At 40.0% G+C, this 18,289-nt stretch overlaps 1 protein-coding gene across 1 annotated transcript in view; it reads right to left on the bottom strand.

Moving 5' to 3' along the window:
* LOC126336262 (dynein axonemal heavy chain 3) overlaps window positions 1-18,289 on the bottom strand; it is a 1,127,841-nt gene that overhangs the window by 534,662 nt on the left and 574,890 nt on the right. The window contains exons 30-31 of the mRNA XM_049999758.1: window positions 6,275-6,425; window positions 5,958-6,118 (exon numbers count right to left, since the gene is read on the bottom strand). Of these exons, the coding sequence (XP_049855715.1) occupies window positions 5,958-6,118; window positions 6,275-6,425 (312 nt within the window). The remainder of the gene's footprint in view (window positions 1-5,957; window positions 6,119-6,274; window positions 6,426-18,289) is intronic.

The following is an 18,289-nucleotide window of genomic DNA, read 5'->3' as shown; positions in this document are numbered from 1 at the left end:
TCAGGACTGAAGACCACCACAAAAACAACAACTGCACAGTTTCATTTGCTTTGTGCCAACCTGGCAATCTAATTTTTAAAATTATTTCTTTATGTAGTTTTGAAAGTAAAATGAGACCTGATATCCAAAAACATTTGATTTTGTTACAGTTTTCAGTCCAAGACTGGTTTGATGCAGCTCTCCATGCTAGTCTACCAGTGCAAAAGTCATCCCAACTGCAAAATGCTTATTGTATATGTCCCTTGGTCTCCCTCTACAATTTTTACTCCAATACATTTTCCACCATTACCAAATTGATGATTCCTTGATGCCTCAGGATGTGCCCCTACAACCAACATCACCTTTTACTCAAATGTTGTGGCAAATTTCCTTTTCCTCCAGTTTGATTCAGTGATTCCTCATTTGTTACCCAATCTACCCATCTAAACTTCAGCATTTCTATTAAATGTTAACGAATTCCTCTTTTTCTGAAATGTTATAGCCGGTCTACATTTTATATCCTCTCTACTTCAACCACCATCCAGTTAATACGCTGCCCAAATAACAAAACTCTAGCACTTTTAGTATATCACTTGCTAACCTAATTCCCTGAGCACTGGTTGGTTTAAATCACGTACATTCCAATACCATCATTTAATTTTGTTGATGTTCATCTTATATCCTATTTTGAAGACATTATGTATTTTGCACAGTTGCTCTTCCAAGCCCTTTGCTCTCTGATAAAATTATATTGTCATCAGGAAACGTCAACAGTTTTTTCTTGTTGTCCCTGAACTTCACTTCCCATCCATATGTCTCAGGCTGTAAATAAGCTTTTTCCTCCCTATTATTTCAATCCTACTGCCTGCAGAATTCTCAGACAGCAGCGTCTAGTCAACACTGTCAAAAGCTTGCACTGAATCTTTAACTGCTATAAACACATGTTTGGCTTTCTTCAATCTATCTTGTAAGGTAAGTCATAAGGCCAGGATTGCCTTTCTTCATTTATTGAATGAAGCAACAACTTTACCATTATCAGCACTGTTTCTTTAATCCACAATGTGTTTTGAAGGATTAAACCCACATCATCAGGTGGATTTACAGGTGTTAATACGACAAAAACATAAGCATTGTTTCAGAGTGTGGTTTTGGAGGGTTTTTTGACTAAATATAAATGTATATCTAAAGGCGAAAATAAAACAAGTTTCTCTTTCATTACACATCACATGTAGAGATGATGTCTGGAAACTAGTTAGGGAAAAGAACACGCAGCAGCAGAGAAACATTGTCTCGAAGTACAAAGAATATGTATCATAGCAACATTATTACTTCAGAATAAGTTTTAAAGGATTGTGGAGACCTTTGTTTGAGTTGCTGAATACATGTGTTGGAATAGATATTTCATGTGGTATACAGATCTGATTCTGTCAAGTTTTATTCCTTACATTTCATTTCATTTACATAACCATGTGAAATGCTGCAAACTGCAGGCACAATAATTATGTTGCCAAATTAATACATGAATAACGATTTTGGCTGGGACTCAGAGATAGGGATGAAAGGATGGAGGCAGAGGCAGAGAGAGAGAGAGAGAGAGAGAGAGAGAGAGAGAGAGAGAGAGAGAGAGAGAGAGAGAGAGAGAGGAGAGAGAGGGAGGGAGAGATAGAGAGACATTAAGAAACAGAGAATAAAAGGATGATTGGAGGAGAATGTATTTTTCCAAAGCAAGGGGTTCTTAAGACTATATCTGTTACATGTAATAACTTAGTAAAGGTTGGAAGTAATACATTGGTTTGTGTTTTAAAAATTTGCAGCGAGACAATCTATGTTGTTAGTTGATGTAGGTGTGTGTGAGTGTGTGTGTGTGTGTGTGTGTGTGTGTGTGTGTGTGTGTGTGTGGGCATGCGCGCGTGCACATACACACCCCTTGCAAATTTAATAATGTCAGCTGTTGTCGAAAACAAAAATGATAGTATTGAAAATGTTGTCATTTTTATCATTTAAGATGGATTCAGGTTGTTTCCATTGTTGTTTGTAAATTTTGAGTGTTTCAAGGATGTCAAGGTCTTTGCCTTTAGGTTGGTAGTGTAGGATGCTCATACTTGTTTCATTGACATGTTGCTTTATTTCATGCAGGTGATTGGCTATTGCTGTACTAATAAAACAAAACAGCTATTGCAAATTGCTATAACAGCTCCATAGTAGATACCATAGAACACTCCGTAGTGGCAAATCAATCACATAATGAGAAACAAAAAGAAAATAACATCTTCCATGCAATACCTTTTCTAGGTAATTAAGTACAACTACAAACATCATAAACTGCATATCTTATCTCCATATTTCAAAGCATTAACCAACATATTACTCCAACGTTTACTTAGTCATTACATCTGACAGATATAATCTTAAAATAACCTTGCTTTGGAAAAGTTTGTTGTGCTCCTTCACATCTTTCACCCTTTATATCTGAATTTCTCTGTCTGCCTCCCCCCCCCCCCCCCCCCCCCCTTCTTACCTCTGTCTCGGTCTCCATGCTTTCATCCCTGTCTCTGAATCCCTGTCAGAACTGTTATTTATGTATTAATTTTACCAACTTTGGCAAAATAATTATTGTACTTACAGTTTGTAGCATGTCACCTGATTATATAAAGCTATTATACATATTTAAGCTATACTAACTTGAAAGAAGCAGATCTGTATACCACCTGAAATATCTATTCCAACACGTAGTCAGCAACTCAAACAATGATCTCCACAATCCCTTAAATCCTATTTTGATGTAATAATGTTATTACCATAGATATTCTATGTACTTCAAGACAATGTTTTTCTGCTGCTACATGTTATTTTCACCTATCAGTTTCCAGACACTGTTCTCCATGTTACGTGCAATGAAACAGAAAGGAGCCTGTAACCTCTGGAGGTATTCTGTTTTACTTTATGTTACTTTCAGCTTTAGATATAAATTTATTTTTTACTTAAAAAAAAAAAAAAAAAAAAAAACCGAATACTGGTACTGTTTCTGCAGTATACAGTGCCACAAGTCAAGTAACAACATACGTATAAATGCCATACCGAAAAATGTAAATCCATGATGGGAGTTTAAACCTTAAAAACCTGTCATGGATATAAATAAATAGTGATTGGGACCAATACATTTGTTGTTTCTACAGTTTAATGTGGAATCCCAACAACATGTCGACCCTGATGGACGTTCCTCTCACTACAAGGTGAAAGTGATGTTAAACGCAGACTGAAAATTTGAGGTGTGAATGTGATTTGATCATGCAGCTTTTCAGTTTCTGTGCACCTGCTTTACCACTGCACCACCAGGCTCAACAGGCTGTGCATTGAAGATGCTGTCATTTATAGGAATTTATCCCTCATCGGATAATCACAAATTCAGAAGAACTTGGACAAAATTTCCACTTGATGTAATGAACAGCAGTTCTGGTAGATAAACATAAGGTACTAAATAGTCAAATGGTATCCAATTGAAAGGTTAGTATTAAAACTTCTTGAGCCCCCTCGTAATTCATGTACTTATGAGTGATACTTAAGAAGACATATGAAACAGAAGGTGCACGTAAAACCAGCATTATTAAAAACAAGAGAAAGATTAAGATTTGCTGGAAGACGTAATAGAAAACTACAAAATGGTTCAAATGGCTCTGAGCACTATGGGACTTAACATATGAGGTCATCAGTCCCCAAAAACTTTGAACTAATTAAAGCTAACTAACGTAAGGAATCACACACATCCATGCCAGTGGCAGGATTCGAACCTGCGGTCATAGCAGTCACGCGGTTCCGGACTGAAGCGCTTAGAACCACTCAGTCACCGTGGCCAGCAGAACAACTACATGAAAAACATTAATATATTTTTTTTTTTCAAAATTGCTTTTGATACGACTATTGATTGATTAATCTTCAAGCAATATGTGAAGATATCTTTGAAATTCTGTAAAATGTGTTACTTCTTATAAGGGCATTAATTTAAAATGACAAAAAGATGAAATATCTATTTCTTTATTGTGAGGGACTACTTTCCTCCAAGGGTTTAGACAAGGAGTTGATTAAAAGTAAAATTAATACTGCAGAAAGCAAGCAACTGAACTGGCTAACTGGCTAGGCATGCTCCATGGCGATGTGCACAATATCAGTTGGAAGACAGATAGTGGTGGGGCCTAAAATGGTGTTGACACTTTGTCAATGGCCACAGATGCAAAATTGTTGTGGTGTCGAAAAAGAACACGTCAAGTCTTAATAAGTGTTGTGGCTTTTCACTTACATGCTAAAAGTTGTTTCTGAAATCATTAAGTTGCAGATGCAACAATTACCAAAATTGTTATATGTGAAAACTGATGAGCTCTGGTTGTCTTGGGACAATGCGTCTGTGAAGCGTCCTGCTCCTTGGTGTGTTTAAATTTATCAGAGATGTGAAGAACCTATGATAGATCACCGTTCACCACCATTTCAATGAGACCACCACGATCACACTTCCAATTATGCATATCGTGATAAGGCAAGACTTCTATTTTGTTCAGTATAGTAATTCTGTAAAAGGAGTAACAGTCATGATATACCAAAGAGAAATGACTATTAATTTGAATATTACGGTTTATTAGTAACAGTGATCAGACTGTTATTTGATCATTACATCACTTTTCTATTCTAAATTATCTGTCATTTATTGTTAATAATAACGTCGTAACTGCCGTCTGCTTCACGTCTGTTGTGCAGCGAGCTATGTTAATTTAAGTTCAAAATTGGCTCTGAGCATATATTTCGTGTTTGTTTTGAATACAGTCAGAGACAGTCCCTTTAGCCAACCATAGTGCCAGTAGTGCTAGTATTTGTTTTGAATACAGTCCAGAGATAGGTAGTGCTATTTTCATTGTTTTCTACAAGAAGTGTTTAGTAACAACAGTTTAGTCAGCTATCAGACGACTTAAGTGAATTAGCAGTCTAGTTAAAAGTTGATTAACTCTCTACAGTAAATTGTATTCTTGGGATGGATGGGATGTGTAACTGCTGTGTACAGAGTGTTGAGACATATTTTGTCTCAAATGGACAATGTTGAATCTGGATGAGAACTTGGAAAATTTATTAGTGTATTGGATGCATCCAGTGGATTTCTTCAGCCTTACAGCAAGTAACATACCTACAATACAACCACCAACTGTTTCTAGAAGGTCAGCTTCATTTTTAAAGATCTTGCTTCAGCAATTGACGATGGTGTCAGAGAAAACAGTGTCAAGGGAGATGAGCAAGAACTTCACACTTTAGTACAGAAAACTGATGGATCTGAGGGGTATGGCAATATGGACAATGCACTGCTTACAGAAAGTACATCAACTAGTGTAAGTGAACTCATACAACAGTTTCATGAAGACGGGTGTGGTGACAATGTTGAGAATGGACAACATAATGAAGAGGTAGATGCTGTAATTGAACTGGACTTCACTCCACTTTCAAGTAAGCAGAGAGTGTAAGAGGCAAGAAAATTGAAACACTACTTTTTAGTGTGTGTGTGTGTGTGTGTGTGTGTGTTTGTGTGTGTGTGTGTGGAAAGGGGGGGGGGGGGGGAGTGCTTAAGAGAGACAAAGTTTAATGTCAGCAGTTAAAATGCAAGTTGAAAAAGAGGAAAGACAGTTATAAATTACTCTCTGGTTCAGAAAACATACACTTTTACCTCGAACTAACCTTCCAGATTGCATGAAAGAAATTTTAATACCATAACATATTATGGTACGGGGATTTGTTAATGTAGCAATGTTAGTAAATGGATATAAATTTTTACTATGTTGTTTATACAGCACATTTCTGTCTACAGTTCATTGAATGTAGTGTATTGTCTTGTATACCGTAATTTTATCCTTTTCTGATTAGCAGACACTTTTTAAAGATGATATTTTTATTTTTCCCACAGATGTCTATTATTATTATTATTATTATCATTATTATTTTCTTACCTGAATGATTTCACCTGACATAAGGCACAACTTCTTATTGTCATCGAGTACAGTATTCATGTTCTCTATCCACACAGCATCAACTGGGCCGTCAAACATGATCCATTTCCTATCAGGTGTTGTTGCAGATGCAAACTCTCGAAAAGTATTAGCCAACACACCTAAATTAGTCAAGGAACATTTCATAAACATAAAAATGAAAATAACCATCCACCATCTTATAACACAAATAATGAAAAATGCATGAAATCTGATAAAACATGATGTAAAACAAAAAATATATGACTGATGGAAGCATTATTAGTGCTACAACTTACCATCTGACCATTCATGAGAAACAGGATCGAAGCAACCATACAACTGCCCCATTGTTATTGCCTTTGGGTTAATTATTCTGTAATGTGCTCTATACTCTTCCATCACTGACTTTCGATTATTTGCAATATCAGTCAAAGATTCTGCAAGTGTCTGCAACATTCAAGAGAAATAATGAGACAATATTAGCCAGGTTATTGACAACATGCTCTTATAAAATCCTTAGGTCAATAAAACAGTTGTCTATATGCTGAAAGCTGAAAACTGGAAGAAATAACAAGCTGGGCAATGGAAGCCAAGAAATGCCAGAATCTTCATGCTCTTACTTCATGGGGAGCCACACAAGATGACAGAGCGTGAATAACACTATTATTATGTTATTCAGAATCGCTGCAGTGCTACCCCTGAACTCTATGAATGAGAAGTACTCTCGATTTCATAGTCACTGTCATCGCGATTCTGTAAAAACGTATTGCCCCTGATGCATTCAGTACAGTTCTGAGACACGAAATGCCAAGCTGATTTAATCTGCCTCACCAAATCTTTTCTAATAATTTCTCCAGGGCACTGTAGAACCATCTATCAAGTAACTACATCACATATATGTTCAGTAAACACACCAGGACCCTTAAAACATCTATTAAATATGAAATATTGGCTATTACAACTCAAAAACAGTGTTAGTAACTAATTTTGCTTGAAATCTTCCACCTACGACAATGAAACAATAAATCTGAAATGATACAACTTCCTCATTTCCCTTATTGTGGGTAAAGAAATTATCCACTTATCAACAGTTCTGTATTCACACCTGGTCTCCATCTCGTCATCTGGACACAATATTTTGGTGGTCCATCTGGCTGCTACTTTCAAGTGAGTAGGCTATGGCACTATCTCACAAGAACTGAAATCAAACATGCAGTGGTTGCTCGTGAGTCCACCACACACGTGTGAACATAACCGCCCTCCACCAACAGGCGCAACAGCGCAGCACTAGTGAAAGCTCATGGAAATGATAAATCGATAGCAAACACTACTTTGAACACTGAGACAAGGACTGTCGTTTCTTAACATCAAAGAGAAAAGGATTCCAACTCTTACTTAAAGGATACCCCTTATCTCTGTTTATAATATTGTCAGATAGCCCGATTTCAATGGCTTCTTTCACTACACAGTCCCAGTACCATGACGCAGGGGCAACCGCTTGTGTCTCATCATACAACATTTTATGTCCTTCCATAAGACATTGTTCTGCCACCCTGTACACAAGCAAGTGGTCCTGAACACGTTGGTTCATAGAGCCAAGGTTATCTCTGATGACGACCATCTATAATCTGAATTGCAGAACTTCAAATGTGTTTTAAGGGAAAATGGATACAGCAAAGGAGACACTGCAAATGCTCTCAAGAGCCGCCGACAAATGACATCTGGTAAATCAGTAGAAGAGGCCAAACGGACTGCATTCCTGCCACACTGTGAAGCAACTAACGATAAGTTACGACATCTGCTGCAGAAACATGGGATAAGACCAGTGTTCTGCCCCGCCCAAAGATACAAGACATGTTGTGCCCTGTTAAACACGACATTGCTCTTCGAGTGTCCGACGTGTATGGTATACCTGTGAATGCAGCAGCATGTATATGGGACAAACAATTCACATGGTTGCAGAGTGTTGTACTGATCACAAGCGCCAAATAAAATAACGGGAGCTTGACAAGTCGGCCATAGCTGAGCACTGCTAGAAAACGGACATAAAATACAGTTCGAAAATACAAAAGCGTTGGCTCATGCATCTGCATATTGAGACTCCATTATAAAGAAAGTGGCCGAGATGCGTTCGAACAACAATAATTCCAACAGAGACCAGGGGCACACGCTCATCAGGGCATGCAGGCAGGCATTGGACATCAATAGAAAACAAAGACAGATGTGCGACACGGGAGCGGCAGTTCCCTGCCCCTGGTGCCACCTGACATCACCAGTGCTGCCACAATAGCTCTGCTAGCTGCCCAGCTCAACTTATGTGCACACGCCACATTGGGTCTATCTGATTGGCTGCTGATGATGTCATCATGCTTATATAATCGAGAAACTGTAGTAGCCCCCGCAGTCAGTGAACTCCTGACAATGATGGCAGAGATGGTCATCGAGAGCTCAAGGATTTTATTTGAATTGATGCAGCTTGAAAACTGAGAATGTTTTATTCATGTATGCCGTCACGAAAGACTCTACGGGCAGATGATGACACCTGTCGACATGTTGTGATCAATCTCACAACCAATTAACTGGATGATGCTATGCTGACAGTATCGGAAAAAGGATTGAAATTTGCCTCTACGCCCAAGAATGATCCCCTTACAAAATTAATTTCCACTGTTGAACAAGTGGTGTCCAGGTTTCCTGACGATCTAGCTGATGAGGTTAGGCAAGAGGTTTCTTATACATTGCCCTGGTGCCACCCCCACGACATAACATCTACTCGCTTGGAAGAGCCACAGTCTGGTCCATGAAAGAAAACCAGGATTTAGTAATTCTTCCAGCAGACAAGGCCAACATGACGTTTTTTCTTTCACACGGGATGATTATGTGGATAAAATGGATCTTATGCTTGCAGACTCGGCATACTGAAGATTGAAGAACAATCCACCTGCATGTATAAAATGCAAGACACTTTCACTTTGGAAGAAGAGTTCATTATCTGATAATGATCTTAAAAAACTTCAACCTGGTGCTACAAGTCCTCTGACATTAACCGGTTGGCCAAAGGTACACAAGCAAGGAGTACCTCTTCGGCCTATTGTTAGCAATTTGGGCTCTCCTACTTACAACTTAGCCAAGTATTTAGCGTCCATTCTCAGTCCCCATGTCGGAAAATGCGTTCACCATATTTCCAAAAAATATGGTTATTCAGAGTTTGAAATCTTTGTGTCTCAGTCCCACAGATTTGCTCGTTAGTTCTGATGTTGTGTCTCTGTGTACCAGAGTTCCTCTTGCACATTCTTTGCAGTTAATTAGTGAAAAATTAGATGAAGAAACTACTAAGCTTTGTCACCATGTGTTGACATATTTTATATTTAATGATAAATACTTTGAACAAACTGACAGAGTGGCTATGGGGAGTCCAATGTCCCCCATAGTCCTCAATTTGTTTATGGAAGACACTGAGGACATGGCACTGAAGACGGAATTCTCAAAACCAACTTGCTTCTGGACATATGTTGACGACACGTTTATGATATAGCTATATGGGAGGAATGCTCTAGATTGTTTCCTAGATCATTTTAATTGCCTGCATCCCAATATCAATTTCACGATGGAGGTTGAAAAGGATGGAAAACTTCCATTTTTGATGTCTTGGTCTACAGGAGGGACAATGGGACATTGGGATATAGTGTTTATCATAAGCCCATGCATACGGACCGATATCTTCATGCATCAAGTTGTCATCCATCGTACCAATGTAATGGAGTTCTATGTAAATTGGTAAAAGACCTTACGCCATCTCAGATGCAGATAGTTTGACACGGGAGCCGCACCATCTAAAAGCTGTGTTCAAACAGAATTGTTATACTGACAATTAGATCTTCCACGTGGTACAGATTGGACATTCGCGGGAACCAATAGAAGATACAAGCAAATCGGTGGCATTCTTACCTTTTGTGGGGAGCATATCTTCAAAAATAGGCAGAAATTTAATGTTAAAAGTGTATTCCATCTGCCAGCTAAGACCACAGCCCTGTTGGGCTCAGTGAAGCATGATTTAGGTTTGAGAAAACCCAGAGTCTACAAGATTCCCTGCCATTGCATGAAAATCTATATTGGACAAATGATTTGTATGGTCCAGAATCGTTTTGTGGAGCATCATCGTCATATGCATTTATTTCAGCCAGAAAAATCTGCAGTGGCAGAACATTGTCTTATGGAAGGATATAAAATGTTGTATGATGAGACACAAGCAGTTGTCCCTGCATCATGGTATTGGGACTGTGTAGTGAAAGAAGCCACTGACATCTGGCTATCTGACAATATTATAAACAGAGATAAGGTAAGAGTTGGAACCCTTTTCTCTTTGATGTTAAGAAACAACAGTCTTTGTCTCGGTCTTCAAAAACTGTCATTAGTGTTTAATATTGATTTATCATTTCACCATTGGTGCACTGTCGTACCTGTTGCTAGAGAGCTGTTATGTTTCCACACATGTAGTGGACCCATGGTTGGTGTATAAAGGAGCCACCACGACATGTTCAATTTCAGTTCCAGCAAGATAGTATGACGGCCTACTAACCTGAAGATGGTGGCCAGATGGACCGCCAGAATATTGTGTCCAGATGAAGAAATGTTCTGGCTGGAGACCTGACACAAATACAACCAATTTTTACACTGGGAAAGTTTACAGAACCAAAAGAGTCATGTACTTTTCAATATTCGTGCCTCTAGTTTTGGTATCTTTCTCCCAGATTGGTAAGCATTTACTGCATTTTGAGTAAATGTAGCACTTTTTTTCTGTGATACATGTAGACTGGAATTTGAATAGTTTTTAGGTAGAGCTTAAACCTAGATTTTAATGTTAACAGGTATAGCTTCAAAATATCTCATCTTACTCTCTGGCAAGTAACTGTCATCAGCAAGTAATGGGGCTAATTCGATTATGAAATCAGCAGTTCTGAATCTGAAGCTAGCTATTTGTAACCTCTCATTCCATTCTTTTGAAAATGCCTCTTCCAGGCCACCCAAGGACATTTCACATTGCATACCAAAAATCATTGTAAATGGGCTTGCCCCTTCAGTTTTACTTGGAAATAACTGAAACCTTCGGTTCAAATTTATAATGTCTACTTATCAAATATTTTTAAAAAAATGCACATTATTTTTTCCTTCTGTTGCATTTTCACAATGAGTTTAAATGTTTGACAGCACACCACTTGTTAAAGACCATTCTTCTTTCATGAGTAACTGGATGCACTGCCAGACCACTGCCTACGGCAACAAATAAGTTTCCATAGCCATGACAATACACACTGAAAAGCATTAAACATACTTAACCAATGATATGCTACACATAACATTCGAAACTCACTGTTTTCAGCACCAATGAGATAACACAAGTATTCTGTCAACACACTGTCAGACCTTAACTTTTCCCGGCAAATTGAATGTTCAAATAACTTACGGGTCTGCTGCCGGGTGATGTCGGGGAACAGCGCCGATATTTCGCAAGCAGCACACCCTGCCATTCTCAAGGCACAAATGCAAGGAAGAAGAAATGTGCAAGCAAATTTAATACCTCGGTTCACAGAGGAGAAACAAGGAAGACACCACACACAGAACAAGTGTCAACACAAACAAAGATAACCAACACAGAAATATCGATAGTTACTATTAATCAATAGTTTAGGTAGCACTAATTCTGTCCCTCTGTTTTTTGTCCATAAGATGACCAGTGTCAAGGCAATGTTCTGCAATAGCGGATTTGCTCGGCTGTTGTAAGCATGTGTGACACTTATTTCCATACACCGGTCTTCCACAGTCCTGATTGTCTGACAAATATGTGACATGCCACAACTGCAAGGAATACGATAGACCCCAGCCTTATGTAAACCAAGATCATCTTTTATGGACACCAACAGGGCCTTAATCTTAGAACGTGGTCGAAAAACACATTTCACATCACATTTCCGCAAAATATGGCCAATCCTGTTGGAAATGCTTCCTGCGTAAGGCAAAAAGGCTGCAGACTTACGTGCCACCTCGTTGCTATCGTCACTCACCCTTTGCACAGAAGGCTGATGGCGAAACACACGTTTGATCTGCCTCTCACTATAACCATTCTGACGAAAGGTGACTTCAAGATGTAAGAGCTCAGCTGCCAAACTTTCAGGGTCTGAGATAAATGTGGGCCCCGTGAACCAAGGTGCGAAATACTCCTTCATGCTGAGCTGGATGGTGACAACTATCAGCTCGCAGATACAAGTCATTGTCGGTAGGCTTCCTATAAACAGAATGTCCAAATGTACCATCAGTCTTCCTTTTGACCAACACATCAAGGAAGGGAAGGCATCCATTCTTTTCCACCTCCATAGTGAACTGAATATTCGGGTGGATTGAATTCAGATGTTCCAAAAACCGGTTTAAATTCTCACTACCATGAGGCCAAACAACAAAAGTATCTTCTACATATCTGAAAACACACGCAGGTTTCAATGTCACTGACTCCAATGCAGGTTCCTCAAAGTCCTCCATAAACAAATTGGCCACAATAGGTGACAACAGGCTTCACATTGAAACTCCATCAGTCTGTTCGTAGTACTGACCATTAAATAAAAAGTAAGTGGGAGTCAGCACATGTCGAAACGTATTTGTTAACTCGACATCAAACTTAACTTCAATTAGCTGCAGCGAATCAGAGAGAGGAACGAGAGTGAAAAGAGAAACCACATCAAAACTGACTAAAATATCAGTCATTCAAACGCAACCCCTGCAATTGACATAAGAAATCTGCAGAGTTCTTAATGTGGTGTTCACACCTACCAACTAGTGAGCTCAACAAACTAGCAAGATGTTTAGCTGCACGATATGTCAGAGCACCAATATTAGAAACAATTGGCCTCAACGTGGCAGTCTCTTTATAGACCTTAGGGTGGCCATATAATCTAAGTGGTACAGCACGGTAAGAATTAAGACTCTTGATAGTCTCCTGTGACAAAGAATTTTTCTTCAGGAGGTTATTTGTCTTTCTCTCAACACGCTTAGTAGGGTCAGCACCAGTTTTGCAATACACCGAATCAGAAAGTAGACACTGCATCTTTTGAATGTAATCGTGCTTGTTCAACAAAACGGTGGCGTTTACCATGTCCGCAGGTAAAATAACAATATCAGGATCCATTCTAAGTGAACGTAAAGCAGCCGCCTCAGCTGCTGTAATGTTACACTTGGGTGGACGGGCCCCAGTCAACACACGACAAGCTTCCCTCCAACCTCTTCCACAGCCTTGGAGGGTAGTTTATAAACAGCCTGCTCGATAGAACTGATAAAATCAACGACTGGCAAACTCTTAGGCATCAGTGCAAAGTTCAAACCTTTCCCCAGAACAGACAAAGCTGCATCGTCAAACAATTTCTCCGTGAGATTGATCACAGAACATCGAGAATTAGAATTAGACACTGATCCAAGGAAACGTTCCAACTTCGTCGAATGACGAGCAGCTACACATTGAAATTCCCAGTCAGACTGCGACAAAGAAGCACTGTCCACCAAATCACAAGAAAATTCAGAAACATTAGATGTCATCATTAAATGAAGCTGAAATAATTACTTAGAAACAAAATCTAACTGACAGCGAGTATAGTCGTACGTTGGGACATTCTGTTTATAGGAAGCCTACCCACACTGACCAGTATCTGCAAGCTGATAGTTGTCACTATCCAGCTCAGCGTGAAGGAGTACTTCGCACCTTGGTTCATGGGGCCCACGTTATCTCAGACCCTGAAAGTTTGGCAGCTGAGCTGTTACATCTTGAAGTCACCTTTCGTCAGAATGGTTATAGTGAAAGGCAGATCAAACGTGTGTTGTGCCATCAGCCTTCTGTGCAACGGGTGAGTGACGATAGCAACAAGGTGGCACCTAAGTCTACAGCCTTTTCGCCTTACGCAGAAAGCATTTCCAACAGGATTGGCCATATTTTGCGGAAATATGATGTGAAATGTGTTTTTTGACCATGCTCTAAGATTAAGGCCCTGTTGGCGTCTGTAAAAGATGATCTTGGTTTGCGTAAGGCTGGGGTCTATTGTATTCCTTGCAGTTGTGTCATGTCATATATTGGTCAGACAGTCAGGACTGTGGAAGACCGGTGTATTGAACATAAGTGTCACACATGCTTACTACAGCCGAGCAAATCCGCTATTGTACAACATTGCCTTGACACCGGCCATCCTACGGAATACAACAACACAGAGATCCTGGCTTGCACGACCAGCTATTGGGATAGTGTTATTAAGGAATCTGTTGAAATCAGACTATCAAGCAACCTTATTAAGAGAGATGGTGGATTTTGTTTAAATGCTGCTTGGAACCCGGCTCTGTCTCTCACCAAAAAACAGAGGGACAGAATTAGTGCTACCTCACCTGTTGATTAATAGTAACTATCAATATTTCTGATGTTGGTTATCTTTGTTTGTGTTGACACTTGTTCTGTGTGTGGTGTCTTCCTTGTTTCTCCTCTGTGAACTGAGGTATTAAATTTGCTTGCACATTTCTTCTTCCTTGCATCTGTGCCTTGAGAATGGCAGGGTGTGCTCCTGTCAAAATATCGGCAGTGTTCGCCGACATCACCCGGCAGCAAACCCATAAGTTGTTTGAACTGTCAACACACTACTCGCACCTAAGGACTCCCAACACCAAACTGTAGCAGCCTCAGGGTGAGAGGCCAATACAGTGTAGGGGTCTAATTGTAGCAAGTGCGGCTGGTGGATGGCTAGGGAAACACAGTTGGAAGGTACAACGCTTTTATTCATCTTCCACTACAACATTCTTAATATGTTGACACTGCAGTCACACCAGTAGCACATGGTGTGGGGGTCCTGCAGAGTGCTGCAGAAGCTCGCTCCTGGGGCAAGTCTAGCTGTGACGTGCACACCCGACATTGCTGAGATTAATTTTCCTGCTCACTAATGTGTACCGCAGTTTGCAGAGAGTGGCAGCACATGGCAAGTGCCAGCAGTAAATTTGTGTACCACAATTTTTGTGGAAATGTCACTAGCCAGTAGAAGAATTCGCTTCCCGCACCCCGCGACGATGAGAGGTGCTAAGTGCCAGAACACTCTCCGGGTGACTGAGTGCAGAGAACATACGATCTGGAACGTGAACTGCTGCCTAATGAGGCAGAAGCTTGGCAGCTGCCATAGACTGCCTGGAGGAGGCTCATCCACAGAGGGTGGACTTAGCGTTCAGAGGCGGCCTGGCGGAGACAGCGGCCCTGTCTAGCATTAGCTGCTCATTGACCCGTAACCCGGTGGTGATCAGAGTGGCCAATGTTACATGGTGGGTGCTACCAGGCTGTGCAAGTCTCTTCTACAGTTGATGAGTATTTCTACCACTTAAACCACATTTATTATGCTGATGCACAACTTCCAACAACGTAGGAATCACCATCACTGTGGCTCAACAATGCAGAAACCATTTTCACCGGTCCCACAGTCACAGAATATTACTGCCTCGGCACCTGCCGGTTGCCCATTGTTTTTAGACACAGCTTTAGCAGAGCTGCTATTTCCACAGTAGTGCCCAAACTTAGTGGCGGCGTTACACACCTCTCCCCTTTCAGTAGACCCAGCCCCGGGGTCTCTATTCCTAACCAGACTGTACAAAAAGACTTCAAATGCACGAACACAACATATATTATTTAGAGTTTCCTTCTTAAAATTACACTGCTTGATCCACATGCTGCTCAAACTGCACATTCACTCTATAGTTGTAGCATGTTGGCTGTTGCATATCAACTTATTTGTCAAATCATACATCGTTACACTGACCTTCTCCTCTTATCACAAGCTACCCAATATGCATTTCACTTACGACAACATATAACAGCTATCTGTTGTATTAGATCACATTATTTTGTCATTCCTTTCTTTTCTTGTATATAAGCTATATGTAAACCGTATGGGTTATAGACACCCCCAAAGATAAATTAACCAGTTGTTTTGTGGCAAGGATAATGTTATGATACATCATTAAATATCAGTAATGGGCAAAATAAGAAACACACTCTTTAATTTACTAATTCCTGCATCTTAAAACTCTTGTTTTGAGAAGTGGTTGTGTATGGACATATGCCTCAGGTGTGTCATTGAATCTCTGTAGAACATATAAGCGCATGTGTTTAGGAATCACTGGTAGTTTTTCTTGCAAAGTAATCCATTAACTACCTTAAACTATCCTTTCACATTCTCTGACTGATTGAAGGCAAGCATAATTTGAGATCCCTTGGCATCCTTCTTCTGCTCAGCAGAGAGATCCTGGAGTGTAGTAGTGAAACAGTCACTATCTTCATCAAAGTCTTGATGGTCTTGCACAGTGTTTCTCGAGAGACAGTCGGCCTCTAAATGTTTTTTCTTCCACTTTTGTACACTACGATAATGTCATATTCTTGAGGACGTAGTGCCCACCTGGCGAGTCATCCTGTTGGATCCTTATGACTTATCAACCAACAAAGTGAATGATGGTCTGTAATAACTGTGAATAGCCTTCCATAGAGATACTGTCGAAATTTGCACATGGCCCAGATGACAGCAAGACATTCTCTTTCTGTAGTTGAGTAGTTTCTCTCAGCTTTTGTGAGTGTCCTAGAAGTGTAGGCTATAACCTTCTCTTTTTGATCAGAAATTTGCACCAGAACAGCACCAATCCCATATCCCCTGGCCTCTGTGTGTAGTTCTGTAGGTGCTCTCTCATCATATAGACCAAGTACAGGGTCAGTTGTCAGAGCTTTTCACAGAACTTAGAAAGAATCTTGTTGAGCACCACTCCAGATAAATTTAGCATCAGCTTTTAACAACTCTTGGACTGGCCTGGCTTTGATACAAAATTCTTTGATAAAACATCGGTAATAAAACATAATCCAAGGAAGGTTCTCACATCTCTAATACTTTTAGGAATAGGAAATTTCATTATAGATCTCATCTTTTCAGGGTCTGGCTGCACAGCTTTGTTTGACAAAAGGTGTCAAGTATTTTGATTTCTTTTGCTCCAATTGGATTAAATTTCAGTCCACCTTGTTGTAGACACTTAAGAACAGCCCTCAGTCTTTTTACGTGTTTATCAAATGTCTCTCAGAACACTACAATGTCACCTAAATAACAAAGACACATCATCCAATTCAGGTGCCTTAGAAGATTATCATCCATTCAAAAGTTGCTGGTGCATTATACAAACCAAACAGCATTACCTTAAACTCATACAGGTCCTCAGGGGTGATGAATGCAGTTTTCTCATGATCAGCCTCATCTACTTCGATTTGCCAGTATCCCAAGTACATGTCCATGGATGAGGAAAACTTAGCACCCTTCAGACAATCTAGTGTATCATCAATCAACAGAAGAGGGTAAATGTCCTTTTTAGTTATCTTATTAAGCTTCCTGTAATCAACACAAAAGCGCCAACTGCCATGCTTCTTCCTGACGAGGACCACTGGTGATGACCAAGGGCTCTGCGAAGGCTGAATGATGTCATTCTTCATCATTTTCTTTATCTTGTTGGGAATTATTTGAAGTTCCATTGCTGACACACGGTATGCTCTCTGGCTTATTGGTTGATGGTCTCCAGCGCTAATTTGGTGCTTCACTACCGATTTGTCTACTTTGTTCTTCACATGTGGACTGAAGCATTCAGAGAACTCTTGAAAAATGGCAAGTAGCTTCTTCTGTTTTCCTTACAGAGATCGGTGATAGTCGAGCTAGAAGATCTTGTCTCATAGTGGTAGCACTAAATTTTCCCACAGACTCGGCATGGGAAGTTTCTATGATGCTAGGCTGTCCTGCAATTAACAGCTCAGCGTTTGCTATGCACATGTGTCTTGGAAGGATCTGCATTTCTCAGCGATAGTTAAATATCCACAATTCATTGAATCCATTCTCAAACCAGATGACAGAGGCTGGGATGACCAAGTTATTCTTCATTAGTATGCATCTCTTACATTCCACTACAAGATCCATGGGTTGATGCATGGCATGACACATGACAGTTACCTTTCTAGTGCTGACTGCAGGAATGATCACTTCATCCAGCACACATAATCTCCACACACTCAGATGCGCATCTTCCTGTCCACACTATCTCATCCCATGCAGGATAATCTTCAAGTGACCACAATCTATTTGTTATGTATGCCTGACGCGTTTTAAGTTAGTTCCAGCATCTATCAGTGACTGGTGAGAACCACTTCCTCTTGTCTAATGGAAAGGGCTCCAATCTCCAATGACTGTATTTGCTGCATGCCACTGGTGAAGAGGTGAGGCACTGAC

The sequence above is a fragment of the Schistocerca gregaria genome, chromosome 2 (assembly GCF_023897955.1).
Source record: "Schistocerca gregaria isolate iqSchGreg1 chromosome 2, iqSchGreg1.2, whole genome shotgun sequence".
Classification (NCBI taxonomy): Eukaryota; Metazoa; Arthropoda; class Insecta; order Orthoptera; family Acrididae; genus Schistocerca; species Schistocerca gregaria.
Note: the sequence above shows the minus strand (reverse complement) of the source record. Positions and strands in the feature narration are given on the sequence as shown.